At 49.7% G+C, this 18,112-nt stretch overlaps 1 protein-coding gene across 7 annotated transcripts in view; it reads left to right on the top strand.

Annotated features, from left to right (window-relative positions):
• The window catches only part of NDRG4 (NDRG family member 4), a 42,307-nt gene that overhangs the window by 725 nt on the left and 23,470 nt on the right, over positions 1 to 18,112 (top strand). For 2 of the 7 annotated variants that reach the window (XM_067718267.1, XM_067718269.1), the window contains exon 1: positions 215 to 360. The exons of 4 other annotated variants lie outside the window; for them this stretch is intronic. In XM_067718267.1, the coding sequence (XP_067574368.1) occupies positions 324 to 360 (37 nt within the window). In that variant the 5' untranslated portion in view covers positions 215 to 323. Of the gene's footprint in view, positions 1 to 214; positions 361 to 18,112 lie in introns of those variants that run through there. One more of the 7 variants, XM_067718268.1, reaches the window with a different exon arrangement.

Here is an 18,112-nt window from a genome sequence, read left to right on the forward strand (position 1 = left end):
CGGCCGGGCCTCTCTGTTCGGGCGGCGGCACAGGGGCCCACACCCGCCGCCTCCCAGAGTGTCATCCGCACCCACCCCGCGCGCTCTCTCAGCCTCCCGGAGTTCACCCGGACCAGGTGGCGGCGGGCGCCTTTGAGGGGTGCGCGGCCGTGCAATTGGTGGATTTTTTTAAACCTGTTTGGAGGGGGGAGCGCGACGTGGGGGGCGGCGAGAGCTCTCCCGGCTCCCGGTTGCTCTTCCTGCTTCACTTCTCGCTCTCCTGCTGTTTCCCTCCTCGCCTCCCGCGCTCCTCTCCCCTGCTCGGCTGAGCGCGGGGCGCAGACATGAAGGTGCTGGGACACAAGATAGAGCTGCTGACAGGTACCGCCGGCCTCTCCCCGCCGCTGCCCCTCTGCGCGGCCCTCGCTGCCCGCTACTTGCCGAGTTGGAGCGGGACTTGGTGGCTGTGGCCGCGGGTTTGGGGTGGCTCGGGTTCGAGCAGGAGGAGGGGGTGCAGATACCAGCGAAGTCCTAGCTTGTGCGCTGCGGGTTCCTGTGCGGAGCCTGGCCCCGGGAGAGGACTTGGGGCGGTGCCCTGCTCGTCTTTGCTCTCTGAGGGGCCCGGCGTTTGGGTGGGTAGAGCGCTTGCCGCAGGGGCGCGCGTTCGAGGACTGGCCCCCTGGAGTCTCCGACTAGTCAAGCTCTAGGTCCCCAAAAAGGGAAAGAGAGCTTAGAGCCCCTGCCCTTCAATCAGTGTCACTCAGTCCCCCCAAGAAAGGAGCTTCCTGGGCTCCCAGCAGGACCTCTGCCGTGGGCCTCTGAGTTCCTGCTCCCCGTGAGAATCTGAGCACCTCTCCCTGGGAGGAGAAGTTACTTGCTTGGAGTAGAGGCCAAGTGGCCAGGAAAGTGGGAAGCCAGATTGGGCCCTGGTGACTGGGGAACTTCAGCCTTGGGGCCTCTGTGAAGAAATGGCCAGACACCCCACTGGAAGCCATATCCTGGGTGCTGTGGCTGGAGATAACAGAGGACACTGGGTCTGCCCAGAAGAGTAGGCGGGGCCAGGGGTCTGAAGGGTGGAGACGCTCTCCCAGGCATGAAGGGCAAACAGTACAGGTGGCTTCTGTGGTCTCCCCAAGGGAGAGGTGGGGAGAGACCTAGACAGGAGGATGGGGGCTAAGAAAGGGAAACAGTTGGGAAGTCCAGATCCCACCAGGTCCTGGGCTGTCGAAGTGCTCGATCAATGTGTACTGGATGGACATGTGGATTCCAGAAATCGTCCCCTGGCGCCTGGGAGATTTGATCCCTGACTTGGAGGACCTTACCATCTAGTGCAAGGGGACAGCACAGGAGCCCTGTTACAAGAAAGGGAAGGGGGCAACAGTGTGAGGACACACTCAGGAAACAGGTTGGAGTCTGAGGGGGGGGCAGGAGGAGAGCAGATAGATTTGAGCACGTGGCAGCGTTTGAACTGGACCCTAAACGACAGAACTTCTATTAACCGAGTGGGAGGTGGCATTACAGGCTGAAGGATGGACGGACCAGCATACGCAGAGGCCCTGGGATGTGAGAGAGGCTTGAACTGGGAGTGATGTGACGTGAAGCAGAGGCCGGAGGGCCTGAAGTGTGTGGGATGGGGTGGGCTGGGGGTTGGGTGAAGTTTCGGGCTGTGAGTACGTGTTCAAGTAACAGTGGCCACTCCTTAGCTCATGCCAAGCTCAGAGGGAAGAGAAGGTGGGCGCTGTTCCTGGAGCGCTAGAAACACTGGCCAGGTGCTCAGAAGCGCGAGATCTGAGCCCAGTTAGCCGTGCGGCTGGCACCCCCCCCCCCCAATCCCTTGCCAGCTTGCCTTGTAGAGCTCACCTGAGGCAGGCCAGTCCTCCTGACTCCAAAGGGAACCACAGCAGCGGCTGAACTTGTTAATCCGGCCCCCCCCCGCCCCGCCCCGCGAGGGAAAGTTTGCACCACCCCGTGGGTTTTTAGAGCCCTGCATGCAGGACAGAATTCCTAGATCCTTCCCCTTCTCCTCTTCCAGCCCCAGAAGGGCCTGGAGGAGGAGTGTTCGTGGGAGACATGCGTGAGGGCTGCAACGGGGGTCCAGGCTTTGGGGTCCCAATACAGTGTACCCTCGTCTTTTGGGTTCATGGGTCAGGGCCCCTCCTCCCTCATCAGACAGACGTGCCCGGTTCTCACAGGCTCTCTAGACCCCTGGCCAGTCTGGAACAGGACTCCGTCGGTGACTATCATCAGTCTTGGACTCCCATTGCACCTCTCACCAGGCCCTGGGAGACAGGCATCCCTGCCAGCCGCGCCACAGTGGTTTTTCTAGCCTTCCCTCTTTCTCCAGCTGCCTCCCATCTTCTTCCTCGTCCCACTGATCTGGGTTCAAATCCCAGCCCCGGTTCTGGCCAGCCGTGTGATTTCAGATAAGCTGCTTAACCTCCCTGACTTCAGTTTTCTCATCTTAGAGATGGAAATGTTGACCCCTCCCTCTGAGAGCTGGCGTGAGGCTCACTGAGATAGTAGAGGTGGCACACCCGGCTGGGGCCTGGCCCTGGTGGGCACCTCGTGGGCTTCATCTCCCCTCAGGTTCCTGGTCTTGGCTGTCCCTGTGATGGAGGGGTCCAGCTGCGCTGGCTGGTTGGCCACGAGGAAGTTTGGATGTATCTCCACCCACTTTATCCGTGTCACGTGCATCTGTGAGATTTTGACCCGTCTCCTCTGTTGGATGATGGGCAGGTCACAAGGTGGTGGCCGGTTTATTGTGGTGGCATACAGCAAGTGCTCAGTAGTTGTTGACTGAGTCCAGGCTCAGCAGCGTCTCCAGGATGATTTCTTAGAGGTCTCCAACTCCTTGCCCCACACCAGCATTAGGAAATTATTTCACTGAACCTTTTGTTAAACTCATGTTTATTTAGCTGTTTATAGTTTTCACATTCTCCCATTTTATCATCATGATCATTTACCAATGAGGTCAGTCTCTGCCTCACGTCCTGTGGCTGAGAAGAGGTGGAGCTGGGTTTCAAACCTGAGTCCTGAGCCCTGAGCCATCCCATGCATTTCTTTTTTATTTTTTTTTAATCTTTCGTGTTCGCCTTCCCGCCTGCCTTCCTTCCTTCTCCACACAGCATGTGGGATTTTAGTTCCCTGACCCACACCCTGTGCACTGGAAGCACGGAATCGTAACCACTGGACCACCAGAAAAGTCCCCCCATGCGTTTATAATTGCCTGGCTCCGGGCCAGTCTCATAGCTGCTCTACATTTCACTTTCCTCATCTGTGAAATAGGTTCATTGTGGTACCTCCCATACAGGTGTGAGACTGTATGTGTGTAAAACGTTGAGAGCAACATCTGGCAGGCAGGCAGCAAATGGCAGGTGTAGGGCTGTTGTCCCCGAGCTACCTTCTCTGGGTCCTGGAGTCTCCTCCCCTTCCCCCTGTGCTCCAGTCATCAGATTCCCTTCCTCAGGGAAGTTCCAGTTCCTCCTCTGGGTTCTCCACACAATCCAGGCCTCCCTGAGATGTGCCTCTGGGGGACCCTGCTTTGGCCTCAGGTTCCCGTCACCTGGGACAAGGTGAGGCACGACATCTGGGGTTGGGCCCTGCTGGCCGGACATCCACAGCTCTGACACCAGGTGGGCAAAGCCAGGTACCCCTCACTTGGCTGGAAGGATGCCCATGAGTTGTCACACGCAGCCCGAACATGTCTTTTTGTTCCAGAGGGAAGAAGGGGCTGTTCCTTCACAGGTGAGCGATGCTTAGGCGGCCGGCACTTAGAATTACAGACACCTTTACAGAGTTTTCCGGTGTAGGGAGGGCAGGGATTTGGGAATCAGGATGTGAATTTCAGGGTTTCCTCTCCACTTGTCAGCTCCCGAGCAAATTCTTAATTTCTCTCAGCCTCAGTCTCCTTATCAATAAATGGGAATAAAGGCCCTTCCTCGTTAGCGTGGTGAGAAGGAGCCCGGAACTCTGTCCTGCCCACACACAAGCTCCCTGTAGAGTCCCCAGAGGGCAGACTCTCGGTGCCTTTTTTTATTTCTTCGTGAGATGGGGAAAAGTGGGACATTCGTCTGTTTGCAGTAGAAAGGTGATGGTTTCTGTGCATTTATATTCCAATGGTCGGTCTCCAAGATGGTTCAGAGTCAGAGATCTAAAATGGCAGATTGAGGGCTCTGAAATAGTCCCTTGGGAGCCTCGGTATTAGACGTTGGAAACTTTAAAAAATATACTTGATGTGTGATTAGAAAGCAAGGCTTTTGCCAGTTCAGTCTGGAATTTTGGTATCATTTTAATGCATGGAATGTGTATTTAAATAGTGTTTGATTGTTGGCAGGTGTGTTGACCCATATATTTATATGTGGGGGAAACGGAGGCATTGATTTAACCCAGGAGGCTGAAAATAGGACCCTGAATCCTCATGTCCAGTTCATCCATTTTAGGAAACTTCACTGCTTCGCTGGGGTACTGCAAGAGATAGGTGTGAGGGGACACGTGGCCTGCAGGAAGAGGGGAGAAGGGAGCAGTTCATTAAGCGGGGCGTGGGGAGATGGGCAAGCTGTTCCGCTGGTGCAACTTCTATGAAGGGCAAGTTGGCAATGATGTATCAAAAGCTTAAAAATATGTATCATCTGTGACTCAGCAGTTGAATTTTTAGGAAAAAATAAAGATGTGTTCAGAGGTGTTTGTTCAAGGATGTTATCCCATAGTTGTTTATAGAAGAGAAGAAAAAACGGGAAACAACCTAAATGCCCAACAGTAGGGGAGGTTAAATAAATAGGAATGCATTCAAACCAGGGAACCCCAGGCAGCTGTGAATTATGCTACCAAAAGTTATTTACCCACCTGAACAGATGTCTCCTTATATACATGTAATAACGTGATGACAGCTCACAGCATGGCATTTGTCATGTGCCAGGCACAGCCCTAAGCACTTTCTGTATGTTAACTCATCATCATAACAACCCTATGAGGTATGTGCCGTTATTTCCTCCTTTTAACAGATGAGGAAACTGAAGCACAGGTTAAGTAACTTGCTTAAGGTCACACAGATGGCAAGTAACTGGCTGAAATTTGCACCAGGTTATCTGGCTCCAGAGTCCAAAATACGTTTCAGTTTAAAAAAACAAAAACCTTTTTTTCAGTGTATAGATTATTAGCACTGAAAATGAAAGGAGATAAGCAAAAATGTTAACAGTGTTTTCCTCTGGTTACTAGGATTGTATGTGATTTTTTATTTCTTTTTGCTCTTTTGCTTCTCTGACTTTTCTCAGTGAATGTGTATTGCGTGAAATTCAAGTTCTATTTTTAAAAATGAAAAATGAACAAATGTACAGGGGAGAGTGCTAAGTGCTAAGTGCTGGGGTTCGGGTGAAACCAGAATTCCTACAGGAATTCTGAAGGAGAGCTGAATTCCGGGGTTGTTGGGAGGGTGTGTTCTTGGAAAACTCGAGATAGGAAGAGTCATTCACCATGGGTATTGAAGTTGGCTTTCCATGTTTATAGGGAAGAGGATACAGACAAAGTGAGTAACGCAGATGGGGCTGCAAGGTCGTGGGGTGTGCGTGTGCGTGTGTCCAGGCGTGCTAGGCTGAATTATGGCCCCCAAACATACTCAGATCCTAATTCCTAGAACCTGTGAACGTTACTTTATATGACAACAGAGACTTTGCAGTTGTCCTTAAGTTAAGGATCTGGAGATGCGGAGATTATCCAGGTGAGCCCTAAATGCAACCACATGTGTTCCTGTAATGGGAGCCAGAGGGAGATGCAGCCGCAGACCACAGAAGAAGAAGGTAATGTGACGTCTGCAGCAAGGCGCTTCACTTGCTCCCACTGCTGGCCTTGTAGATGGAGGAAGGGGGCACAAGTCAAGGAATGCAAGGAACACAGCTCTAGAAGCTGGAAAAGGTGGGAGAACACATTCTCCCCCAGCACCTCCAGAGGGAGAGTGGTCCTGCCAATGCCTTGATTTCAGCTCAGGGCCACTGATTTGGGCTCCTGACCTCCGGAAGTGTAAGACAATAGACACGTCTTGTTTGAAGCCACCAAGGCTGTGGTGATTGGTTAGAGCAGCGCCAGGAAGCCAGTGCTGGGGTGCCTGCAGATCTGACCCGGTGCCTCAGCCACCGTAGAGGGTGGCCCTGTGGCCATGGGCTTGGGGTCTGGAAACCTGCTTCTGATCAGGCCCTGGCTGTTTGACCTTGGGCTGAGCCCACAGAGTAGTTCCGAGGATCAGCCGGGGAGATCATCATGACACTGTTTTGTAAGCACGAGAGCATCACCCACCCAAGCATCGGTAGGATGTGAGCTTCTGCTCGCCTGCCACAAACCTAGTCTCTGTGTCATAACAGAAAAGCTTTCATGGCACGCCCTTCCCCTTTCCTTAATCCTCAGGTACTGTAAACTCCAAACCACAGATGAAAGGTGTACTCCAACCAGAATGGCCATACGTCTTAAGCCCCGTAACCAATACCTTTGAGGACTGAGATGTTTTTTCAGTTCACGTGTTGGGGGCAGTGCATGGCAGGCACTGTGTGCCTGGAGATGCTCCAGTCCCGGGCAAGTGAGAATCCTGGCCTGTCCCACCTGAGCATACCCCTGTTCCTCGTCCATCAAGTGAGTGTTCTAAGCCCACTGCGCCCAAAGTCCTTGCCAGCTCCAGAGTTGTTTGCTTTGGAGACAGACATCATATGTGAACCCAGCATCCTGGGACAGGGCAGAGAGAGACAGTGGTCAGCGGTGGCCTGGAGGTCCCCTGCAATCTGAAGTGGTCATCCAGGAGGACCACAGGCCGCAGAATGTTCTGGGGCTCCTTTTTACCATTGCATCTTCGGATTCACCTGATGGAAGTGCCTGGGTTGGAAAAGGCCTGAACTGCCAGGGTGGACCGTGGTGTTGCCATTCAAGTGTGGTAGGGAAGCCCTGCCTCCAAGCCCATGAGCCCTCTGACCCCACGCCCAGGCCTGGCTACCCTGTGTGATTGCCAGACAGGTGGGTGCTGGGCTTCGCTTGGCCCCTCTGGACCATGCAGGTGAAAAGACCTTGCAAGTGACAGAAACTGAACTTAGCCTGACACAAAGAAGGGAGACTAGGGTGTCTGTGCAGCACAGTGGACCTATGGCCGCTGAAGGCCATCAGGCTCTGTTTCTCTCTCTCCCCCACTCCTATCAGTTCCATTCTTTGGGTTGGTTCGGCCCCAAGTCAGTCCCTTCCTCGTGGTGGCAAAATGGCTGCTGACTCACATACCATCCTCCTGATAACCCCAGCAAAGAGCTTCTCAAATATTCCAGCAAAGGCCTTGCCCTGATTGGAACCCACACCTCTCCCTGAACTGTCTCTGAAGCCAAATGTAGTGTGTCCACTTGGTTGCCGCACCCCGCTCCTACCTCTCCAGCTGTTCCTGCACACTCTCTACTGCTTTCTCCTCATCTCCTTTCTCTAGGGCTCATCCTGGGGCCGCTTCTCTGTCCTCACTCACTCCCTAACTGACCTCATCTAGTCTCATGCGTTCAGACATCGTCTGTGTGGTGACGTCTCCAGTCCCAGACTCTCCCCTGAAGTGCAGACTCTTATAACCACCTGCCATTTGCAGCCCCACCTGACTCAGGTCTAAGCCAGCCGCCTGGGCTTTCCCCCCACCTCTTTTTACCAAGGTCTTCCGGGCTCATAAATGGCAGCTCTCCCCCTCCAGTGGCCCAGGACAAAACCAAATCACCCTTGACTCTTCTCTCTCTCATACCCCACAGCTGATCCATCCGCAGCTCCCCCCTGGAGCTACCCTCAGAACATACCCAGAACCTGAGGACTTCTCACCACCTCCACAACGGCCGTCAGCATCTCTCTCCCGGATTAATACAGTGACTGGTCTCCCTGTTTCCACCCTCACCCCCTAGGTCTGTTCTACACATAGAACATGGAAGGAAATCCTGTCACATCATCCCACTGCTCCAAACCCTCCAAGGCATCTCACTCAGGAAAAGCCGGAGTTTTTCTAACAACCTTTTAGACGAAACGTGATCTGATGCCTCTGCTCTTCCCTCTTGGGCCGCATTCCTCCTTGTCTCCCCCAACTCACTCTGCTCCAGCCACGCTGGCTTCCTCACATCCACCTGAACACGCCAGGCAAACCCCTGCCTCACAGTCTTGGCGCTTGCTATTCCCTCTGCCCTGAGCGCTCTTCCAGGCATCCACAAGGGCCCCTCCCTCACCTCCTCCACGTCCTTGCTCTGGTCACCTTCTCAGTGAGGCCTGCTCTCACACCGTTTCAGATCGCAGCCCCCAGCCCCATGCTCTTTCCCCTTCTGTGACATTGCTTCCTTGTGCACCTGGCATGTCTGACACTGTATTTACTTAGATTTGTTGATTGTTTGCCTACCCCCTCCCCTGAAAGTTCCACAAAGGTAGGACTTTTTGTCTGTAATGATCAATCTTTTATCTCTGGTGCCTAGAATAGTGCTTGACACATAGTAGCTGCTCAATCAATATCTGGTGAGTGAATGAATGAATGAAAGAAGGAAGGAAGGAAGGACTTAGGCCTGGGGCACTTGGCCGCCCCTGGCCGCCCCTGGGGGTGTGGTCATCCCTGTACCGCATGGACTGAGGATGGGGCAAGGGTGCCATTTCCACAACCAGGTGCTGTTATGAGAAGAAATGGCCTGGGGTTGAGCAGGGCCCCCCTTCTGCAGACATCATATGTGAGGCAGGAAGACCCTGGGAGTTGCTTGGAGCGGGCGCTCCTCTGCCAGGTGGGTGTGCCGTTCTTCAGAACACGAGTGCGTGAGGCAATTCAGAGGGAAAGGGGGCTTTCCAGGAGAGAAATAGCCAGTGAGAAAGCTGCCCCTTTGGCCTCGCTCTCTCCTGCCGACCACGTTGCAGACCTCCGAGCTGGAGGAGGCTTGTTGCCTCGGCTTACCCCTTTGAATCTGGCGCAAAGATCCAGGACAAGCGTATCTTTGTTTCTGGAACATTTGCCAAATTAGGCAAAGATACAGGACTGAACTGAGGCACCTGTGTTAACGAAACTTGATAATTTGTGGCCGAAAGTGCCAAACTGAGCTTTTTAACTTTTGGATGTGGGTCCTAGTGACTCGTGTTGATGCAGTTACTGTGTGCTGGAAGGGGCTGGCGCACTCCCTGAAGCGAGGATGCTGTTCGATGCAGAGAGGAGGCTGTAGGCTCTGGATCAGCCCTAGAATTTCCCTGTGTCCCCTTGGGCAAGCCCCGTCCTGTTCCTTTTCTTTGAGTTCCTTTAGCATGTTATAGGCTGGGTCTCCAAGAAAACTGTCCCGAGTTTAGATTAGCTTCAATGACATGTGACAGAAAACCCACGATAATAATAGATTCAACAACAAAACAGAAACAGACTCACAGACATAGAAAACAAACTTATGGTTACCAAAGGGGGAAGTGGGGGGAGGGATAAAATAGGAGTTTGGGATACACAAAGTATAGATATGTGCTACTATATATAAAATAGATAAACAAGGACCTACTGTATAGCACAGGGTATTCTACTCAATACTCTGTAATGACCTGTATGGGAAAAGAATCTGAAATAAATAAATATATATATATATATATATATAAAAACTGAATCACTTTGCTCAACACCTAAAACTAACACAACATTATAAATCAACTATACCTCAATTAAAAAATAGATTAAACAAGATAAAAGTGTGTTTCCCTCTTTCATAAGCAGAGTCTAGAGATAGGCCGTCCAGAATTATGACTTCATGATTCTCAGGAACCTAGACTTCTATATTGCCACTCTGCCACCTTTAGTATCCAGCCTCAGGGTCCAAAATGGCTGTCAAGCTCCCACCATCACATCTATATTCCAGCCAGCAGGAGGAAGGAAAGGTTGAAGAATGACATGTCTCCTCCCTTTAAGAGCACTACCCCAAAGTCACATGCTTCCACTTACATCTAACTGGCTGATTGCTGTCACATGGTCATAAATAGGCTTTATTCCCATTGTCTACCTGCTTGTCTAAAATTTGGGAATCTATTAAGAAGAAGAAGAGAACAGGTATTGGGGGACAATTAACAGTCTCTGCCCCAGTAGGACTTTTTACTGGCTCCGTACAGAAGCTGCTCACATGGAGTGTGTTGTTGGGATTCCAGTTCTGTCTGCCCTTGCCCTTGGTCTGGGGATTGGAGGCTTATTATGTCTGCATTTATAGCAATTTTTTTTTTCTCAACCACTGTGCCACCAGGGAAGCCCCTATGTCTGCATTTAATACCTGGAACCACGTGTGTACAGAAACAGAGTTCACACATTGCTGCTGTACCTCAACAGAAGAAAGTTTTATAAAAGAGCTATGTTGGGCTTCCCTGGTGGCGCAGTGGTTGAGAGTCCACCTGCCGATGCAGGGGACACGGGTTCGTGCCCCGGTCTGGGAAGATCCCACATGCCGCGGAGCGGCTGGGCCCGTGGGCCATGGCCGCTGAACCTGCGCGTCCGGAGCCTGTGCTCCGCAACGGGAGGGGCCACAAGAGTGAGAGGCCTGCGTACGGCAAAAAAAAAAAAAAAAAAAAAAGAGCTATGCTATGGCAACTGGAAGATGCACCTTTTTTTCATAACATCTCTAAAATACAGTCTCTGTTGGTAAGTTGGGCACCAGGACTACTGTCCTTGCCATCACATGTACACCAAAATTTGCTGCTTGGAGAGAAATCCTGGAATCAGTAGTAGAGCACTCTTGGGAAATGCTGCACCACAGATGATTTTAATGTCAGAGGAGCTGGGACTTCATGGAAAAGCATAGCCAGCAACAACTTCAAGATGGAGTGATTCAGAGGCACTGGACCCTGAATGTGAAGAAGTTTTAGGAAGACCCGACACAGTTTATTTCACTTGCATTTTCCTTTTTAAGAATTTACAAGTGTTGTAAGCAACTATACTTCAATTAAAAAAAAAAAGAATTTACAAGAGTGATAGATGCTTTTAAAAATTTGGGTCTGGGACTTCCCTGGTGATCCAGTGGCTAAGACTCCGCACTCCCGATGCAGGGGGCCCAGGTTCGATCCCTGGTCAGCAAACTAGATCCCACATGCCGCAACTAAAGACCCCACATGCTGCAACTAAAGACCCCGCATGCCGCAGCTAAAAGATGCCACATGCTGCAACTAAAAGATCCTGCACAGAGAGACGAGGATCCCGCGTGCCGCAACTAAGACCCAGCACAGCTAAATAAATAAATAAATATTTTTTTAAAATTTTGGGCCTAAGTCTAAAAGAATAAAATATTAAAAAAATAAAGTATGTCCCCAAAGTTCTGAATAGTAAGAACTCATTATGTGAGTAGCAGTTCTGAAATTACTTTGTGTGTATACTTGGAGTGAACAAATAAAAATATTGGGGATAATGAGAACCAGGTTTCTCATTGTGGAAGAAAAACAATTACAAATAAAGGGGGGAAGTTAGAATAAACTGAGAGGTGTTGAATTGGAATTAGAGGTATCAGTATAAATTCCAGACTTTTAATAGATATACAGATACATAGATATAGAATGTGTGTGTGTGTGTGTGAGTGATTGAGGCAGAAAAAATGCAAGGTGAGTTTGGAACATCATATAGGGCTAGAAAATTAGAAATGACTCAAAAAAATGATGGGCGCATGGTGAAAGGGCCCAAGAGCCAGCTTGAAGGAACTCCCAATGGCCAAATCTGGCACAATGAGAGCAATAAAGTAATAATAGAGATTGATTATAACCCATAGAATAAAATAAGTAATTGAATAAATAAGTAGATGGAGAAGAAAAGACAGCTCTTTTTCTTTGAGGAGAATTCCAGTTAATGTAGAAGAGATGATGGAAACAGAAAATTATCGTTAAGCAAATACCACAGTAATAACTGTAGGCAAGCATCATCCATGGTTGCTAAAATTAGTGCACGAAAGTATGATGAGAAACAGGATGTCTGCATAGTCTCAGAGTATCTTCCCACAAGATACGTACTAATTACAAAGGAAAAAATAGTAACTTTATACTGGAGAAGCGTGGCAGACACCACCTGAATCGGGTGATCAAGCTTAACATCCCCAATAATAAAACAGATTGACATCTTGTAACCCATAAAATGGTACAATGACAAGGGCACATCTCTTCTGCTGTATTCTTACTAAAAATGCATCACCTTGGTCTAATCATCAGAAAACAACAGACAAACCCAAACTGAGGGACATTCTACAGATTTAACTAATCAGTATTTTTCAAGTGTCAACATCATAAAAGACAGACTGAGGCACTGTCCCTGATTGGAAGAGACTGCATGACAACTCTGTGCAATGTGGCATCCTGGACTGGGAGACTATTGGGAAAACTGGTGAAATTCATCTCAGGTCTGCAGATTACTTCACCATATTGTATCAGTATTTTCTTTCCTGGTTCCTCTTAATTGTATTAAGGTTCTGTAGCATGGTGACATTAGGGGAAGCTGAGTGAAAGGTATATGGGAAGTTTCTGTGCTTTGTTTTTTCTTTGATTTTTCTAAATTTGTAATTATTTCAAAATAAAAAGTTAAAAGGTAGAGGACAGTATTATGCCTTAATTTAATTGGCAGTGTTTTTTCTCTTCTTTTGGTACATAAAATGTTAGTGTCAGCTATGAGCGATGGTATCTTAGATTTGATAATATCTGCCGTGTAGAATAAAGTCTCCTTTTAGACCCTTCCAAACCCATATCCTTCTCCAGAGGTGAGCATTACTGTTACCCTGATTCATTTGAGGATTTAATTTGCAAATATATGTACCTGTTTGATGCATGTATTTTTTACATAAATGGGGCTTATTTATTTATACTTACTATTCTGCGGCATTCCTTTTTCTCTTAACTGCATATTTTAGAATGCTTTCCCTATCTGTGTGAGTGGAGCTGCCTTAATTTTTAAATAGCTGCATGGTGCTCTGGGGTGTAGATGTGCCATGGTTTATTTAACCATCCTCCTGACATTTGTTTGGGTTGTTTTCAGCTTTTTCCTGTTCCAAAGAGTGCTGCAGTGAGCATCCCTGTGCACAGCCTCTTAGTGTTTTTCTTTAGGATAAATATCTAGAGATATAATTGCAAAGTTGATAGATGTTTGCATTTTTGCAAACTACCAGCCCGCCCTCCAGATGAAGGTGAACCCACTGCAGTTGAGCCAACAGTGTATGAGAGTATGTGCTATTTCCCCACAAGCTCACCAACGCTGAATGTTACCAGTCGTTTAATACTTTGCAGTCTGGGTGAAGAAGCATTCCTTCACTCCATCTCATTCAACAAAAACATATCAAGTGTCAGAAAATATTAACAATCGTTTTCGTCATTATTGTTGTTGTTGTAGGGATGTGATAGGGAAAGGTATTTCAGGCAGAAGGAACGGCATGAACAAAGGCACGTGCTTCCTGTGGGTAGAATGGACCTACTGTGCTGTCCCAACCCTCTGAGGTAAGGGTCGGGACAGAGAGAATGATATGAGGGGCCAGCTACCCGGAGGCTCGAAACCCTCTACATAGCACAGTTGGAAGTTGAGTTTCTTGATTTCTGGGGTCCCTGAGTTCTGGGGCTTCTTTTCAAACCACAGGGCTGGCGTGGTGTGGGTGGAAGGACCTCAGGTGCTCAGGCTTGAACGTGAGTCGTCTGCCTGCCCTTAGCGACATCGTTCTTAATATGTGGCACAGACCCCTCCCCCAGGGCAGAGCTGGCCAAGCCAGGTTGGCTCTGCTCCCTGTTCCATTTGCTTGCGGCTTTTCTTGTAATAACGGGACCTTATAATCAGGACTTTCAGGAGTGCACCATCCACAGGGCATCTTGGACCAAGACCTTGACCATGACCTGCCAAGAGGCCCCCTCACTCCTGTGGTTAAAAAAAAAAAAAAGCCATTCCACAGCCCTTCCGCTTTTACAGTTTGGTTTCTCCCTGTCCCACAAGGTCTGGTTCGTCTGCATGTGCTAACTTTACCCTGTTGATGTCTGGCCTTCCTTCACCTTCAGCTCTTGCATTTCTTGGTGGGACAGGTCTGGGTGTTTTGGGGTGGGGAGCAATGCTTGGCTGGGCAGCACTGTCCTCACACAACCTTCCACGCCTCTGGCTCCCGGGTACTAAATGCTGTAGGAGCCCCCAGTGGCTGAGACAACCCAAAATCCCCACGTGTGTTTCCAAACGCCCCCTACTACTGCTGCGCCGCGCTCCCACTCAGCAGTTGCTTTATTCCATAGGTTGTGTAACTGCCGCTGATCAATTGAATTGAAGCACTTATGGACAAGGCTCAGGAATGATCATAGTAATTGTTTATAGTTTTAACCCTAATAAGTGTGAGGGTTCACGTGGCCCAGGATAGAATCACATTTAAAGAAGCACGAATCAGCAACCAAAAGTAATTGAAAAGAAATGCAGTTCCCCATAAAGAATCCACCCACATTCACGCTGCTCGGGAGCTCCTTTCTGTCCCCCAGCCAAAGAGCCCGGGCTTTCTCTCCCTCATCCCTTTCCCGTCCATTTATTGAAATATCAGCGGAGCCTCCCTGCCAGCAGGTATGAACCCTTCCTTAAATAGGAGACAAGAGAAAAAGAAACTGCAGAGTTGTCTTAAGTAGGCAAAGGAAGGTTAGGAGGACCCCAGTCACTTACATTATTTTTGTCCCATCCAAATGGGTCCAGAAATCTTCCATTTAAAAAGCATGTTTCTATCTGTTGTCTCTGTTGTACCTCAAAGCTCTCTGAGGTGGGCAGAGGAAGGCTACTGCTCCCATTTTGCAGGTAAGCAATCCTCTTAGTGATCTGCCCAAAATAAAGCTAGGCAGTGAGTGATACAGAAGAGATTCCAGGGACTCTAGGCCGGACCACCGAGAAGCTGAGGGCTGGAATTCACCCCAGGCCCATTTGGTTCTAACACTCTGTGTTGCCCTTAGAGAATCTGGGATCAAGAGGGAAAAAAAGGCAAAGTGAAAAGGTCCCTTGCTATTGCTTCACAGACCCCTGGGATCTCGCACCCCATTTGCCTTTTGCTCCCTGATTCCTGACACACCTGACTCAGGCTTCCTTGTGGGCGGTTGATAGGAATCTCACGCTCTCTTTTATTTATTATTTTTGATTTTTCTGAACTTTATTTTATAGCAATTGTCATGATTAGAGAAGTAGATAACACATTTAAAAACCTTCTCAGGGGGCTTCCCTGGTGGCGCAGTGGTTGAGAGTCCGCCTGCCGATGCAGGGGACACAGTGTCGTGCCCTGGTCCGGGAAGATCCCACATGCCGCGGAGCGGCTGGGCCCGTGAGCCATGGCCGCTGAGCCTGCGCGTCCGGAGCCTGCGCTCCGCAACGGGAGAGGCCACAACAGTGAGAGGCCCGCATACCGCAAAAAAAACAAACAAAACAAAAAACACCTTCTCAGGGCCAAGGGATGCCAGAATATTTACAAACACGTTCACGCTCTTTTTCTGAAAAATTTTTTCCGGCTTTATTGAGATACAGTTGACATATAACATTGTATAAGTTTCAGGCATACAATATACTGATCTGATGGGAATCTCATTTTCTTGTAACATCATCTAGCTGCTTTTTTTAAAATCATAACTTTCTTAGGAAGAAACTCGTCTGCCACCACCCTGTGGGAATGTCCCCTCCGGCCTCTGTTCCCGAGCCCCACATCACCTGCTGGGCCCTGGGCTGTCCCTGTTTTCCACAGGCTGACACATCCCCAGTTCTCTGGATTATGAGGTTTCTCTCTGCAGCCCCCTTCCCCGCCACCCCCTCATCACAGCCCATCTGTCCCTGCGCTGCCCACTCTCAGCCCTTTTAATAGAACCGTCCTTGGGGAGGATGGTCTCCACTGTGGTTTCATAACAGGCCTGGGAGAGGGCGGGGACACCCCAGTGCTGCCAAAGCTTTTAGTTGAATTCAGTATTCAGGGGGGTTGGCGGCTAAAAAGGCCCTAATGGGAGAAGAGTTTTGCAGGGTGCCCCTTCTTGCAGCTCCCCACCCGGATGGATGGATGAGTGTGCACATGTCAGAAAGGGTGGAAGAGAAAATGGGGGAGAGGGGAGAGGACGCCTTTCTAAAAATACAGCCCGTCTGCGTTGTGTTAGCTGGTTTCCCCAGAAGCCGCTGGGAACTGAGAGCTCCAGCATGGCACTAAGGTGCAGGGACCTGGGTATCTGGGTGGGCAGGGGCCTCCCTGCCTGGCCTTTTCATGCTGGGGACAAGGCTTTCCCAGGGGGGCTGCACAGCTCTGGATTAATCTTCCAGGAGGCCTGAGTGGCTAGCGGCTCCCAGCCCAGCCCCAGCACATCTCAACCCAGACTAGACTCAGGAGGGGAACCCCATGCGATTACAAGGCGCCGTCTATGTTAGCATTCTGGAGGACTGGTGCTCCCTGCTTCTGACAGGATGGAAGGAAGCCCAGGCAGTGTCTGGAGCTACGACCTGGTCTCAGGACCTCCCTGCCACAGCAATGGGTTCCATCCAAGGCCATGTGCCCTTGGGTCCCAGGAAGCCACTGCGCTGACTCCCCAGTCACTAGGGCTTCCACGGGGAGAAGCCAAAGGAGCAGGGGTGGGCAGGGCGGGGGGGCATCTTCTGACCAACCAGCTAGTGGGACTGTCAGCCTTTCAGGGCAGAAGGGAAAGTCTGAGGGCTTCACTCTTGAGAAAGACTAAAAATAGAATTGGGAAGGAAGGGAAGAGGGGTGGGAGGGAGGATGGGAGGAAGGATAGGAAGTCATCCTTCCATCCTTCCAGGTCAGGCCGCACTTCCCATCAGGGTGAAATCTAATAGTACAGGAAAGTGTACCTTGGGAGATGTGAAGTGCTTTGCAAGAATAAAGAGTTGTTAGTGATCTACAAACGGTCTTTCCTAAATATTGTTTTTTCCTGATTTCAGACTGTAGACCCTAATTTTCAGTCCTTCGCCCAGGGATAATGCCTGTTAACTTTGTGAAAAGCCTCCCAGGCTTTTCTATGGAACTATTCATATTTCTCATAATTTGGATAATACTGTATGTTTTATAACTGCTTTTTAAAAAAATCTATTACAACACAGGCATTTTACCGTGTTATTAAATAATCTTTTACAAGTTATTTACCCATAGTTTGTCTAGTGCCCTACTTATGGACATTTCGCTTTTTTAGCTTGTTTTGGATTTGTTTTTTTTGGATTATAAATGGCACTGTGGTGAACATTCTTACAGATAAATCATTAGGTGCCGTCTCTGGTTTCCTTAGGAAATTTCTCCCAGGGAGAAGATTGCTGAGTCCAAGAGTAAGAACCTTTTAAATGATCTTAATTCATTCTGTAAAACTGCCCTCCAGAAAGACGTACCGATTTATACGCTCACAAGCAGCGTGCGAAAAGTGCCAGTTGGGGTGCATCTTTGCCAGCACTGCAAATGTTGCCAATTCCATTGGCAAAAAAAAAAAAGAAAGGATATCTTTGACTTCTGGTGAGCTTGAACATTGTCCCGTGTATTTACTGGCCAGTTGTAATTCTTCTGTGAATTTCCAGCTCATCTCCTTGCCTAGTGTTTCTCTTGGTGCACTATGATTTGTGCCATCCTGAAATCCAAGTGAGGAATGGCAGTGCCAGGCTAGACAGACAGATTGTGGGGTCCTGGCACCCTCTGTCTGCCTTCCCCCACCACTGGATCCTCCAAGCACACACGTGCACATATGACCCCTTCCTCTCCTGAGGTTCAGAGGCCTGGGGTCTCCCACGAACACGCAGCCATTAGGGTCTGGGCCCCTCTGCCTGGAGGCTGTGGGTTGAGTGGTCACTGTGTCATCCCTCCCTGCTGGTGGTACATCATGACCAGCACCTTCAATGTCACTCTGCCTGCCACACTGCCAGGCCCGCCCTTCTGCCCTCTCAGAGCCATCCTCACCCAGGCCTGTCCTTCTAGGCACTCAGGACAGCCCTCAGCTCTCTTCCTCTGTGTCCTCCCGGAGCCCACTGTCCACTTCTGACCACAGGGCGCTTCCGACCCTGTGTTTGGCTTCCCCACACTTGTCCCTCTGTTTCTTAATAAATGCAGTTTACTTGAACTTATTCAAGGGTCATCCTGTATTGTGTCACCTTGCTTTTCTTTTCCTCTTTTTCTTTCTTCCTTCCCTCCATCCTTCCTCCCTCCCTCCCTTCCTTTCTTCCTCCCCCCGCCCT

The sequence above is a fragment of the Pseudorca crassidens genome, chromosome 20, assembly GCF_039906515.1.
Source record: "Pseudorca crassidens isolate mPseCra1 chromosome 20, mPseCra1.hap1, whole genome shotgun sequence".
Lineage (NCBI taxonomy): Eukaryota > Metazoa > Chordata > Mammalia > Artiodactyla > Delphinidae > Pseudorca > Pseudorca crassidens.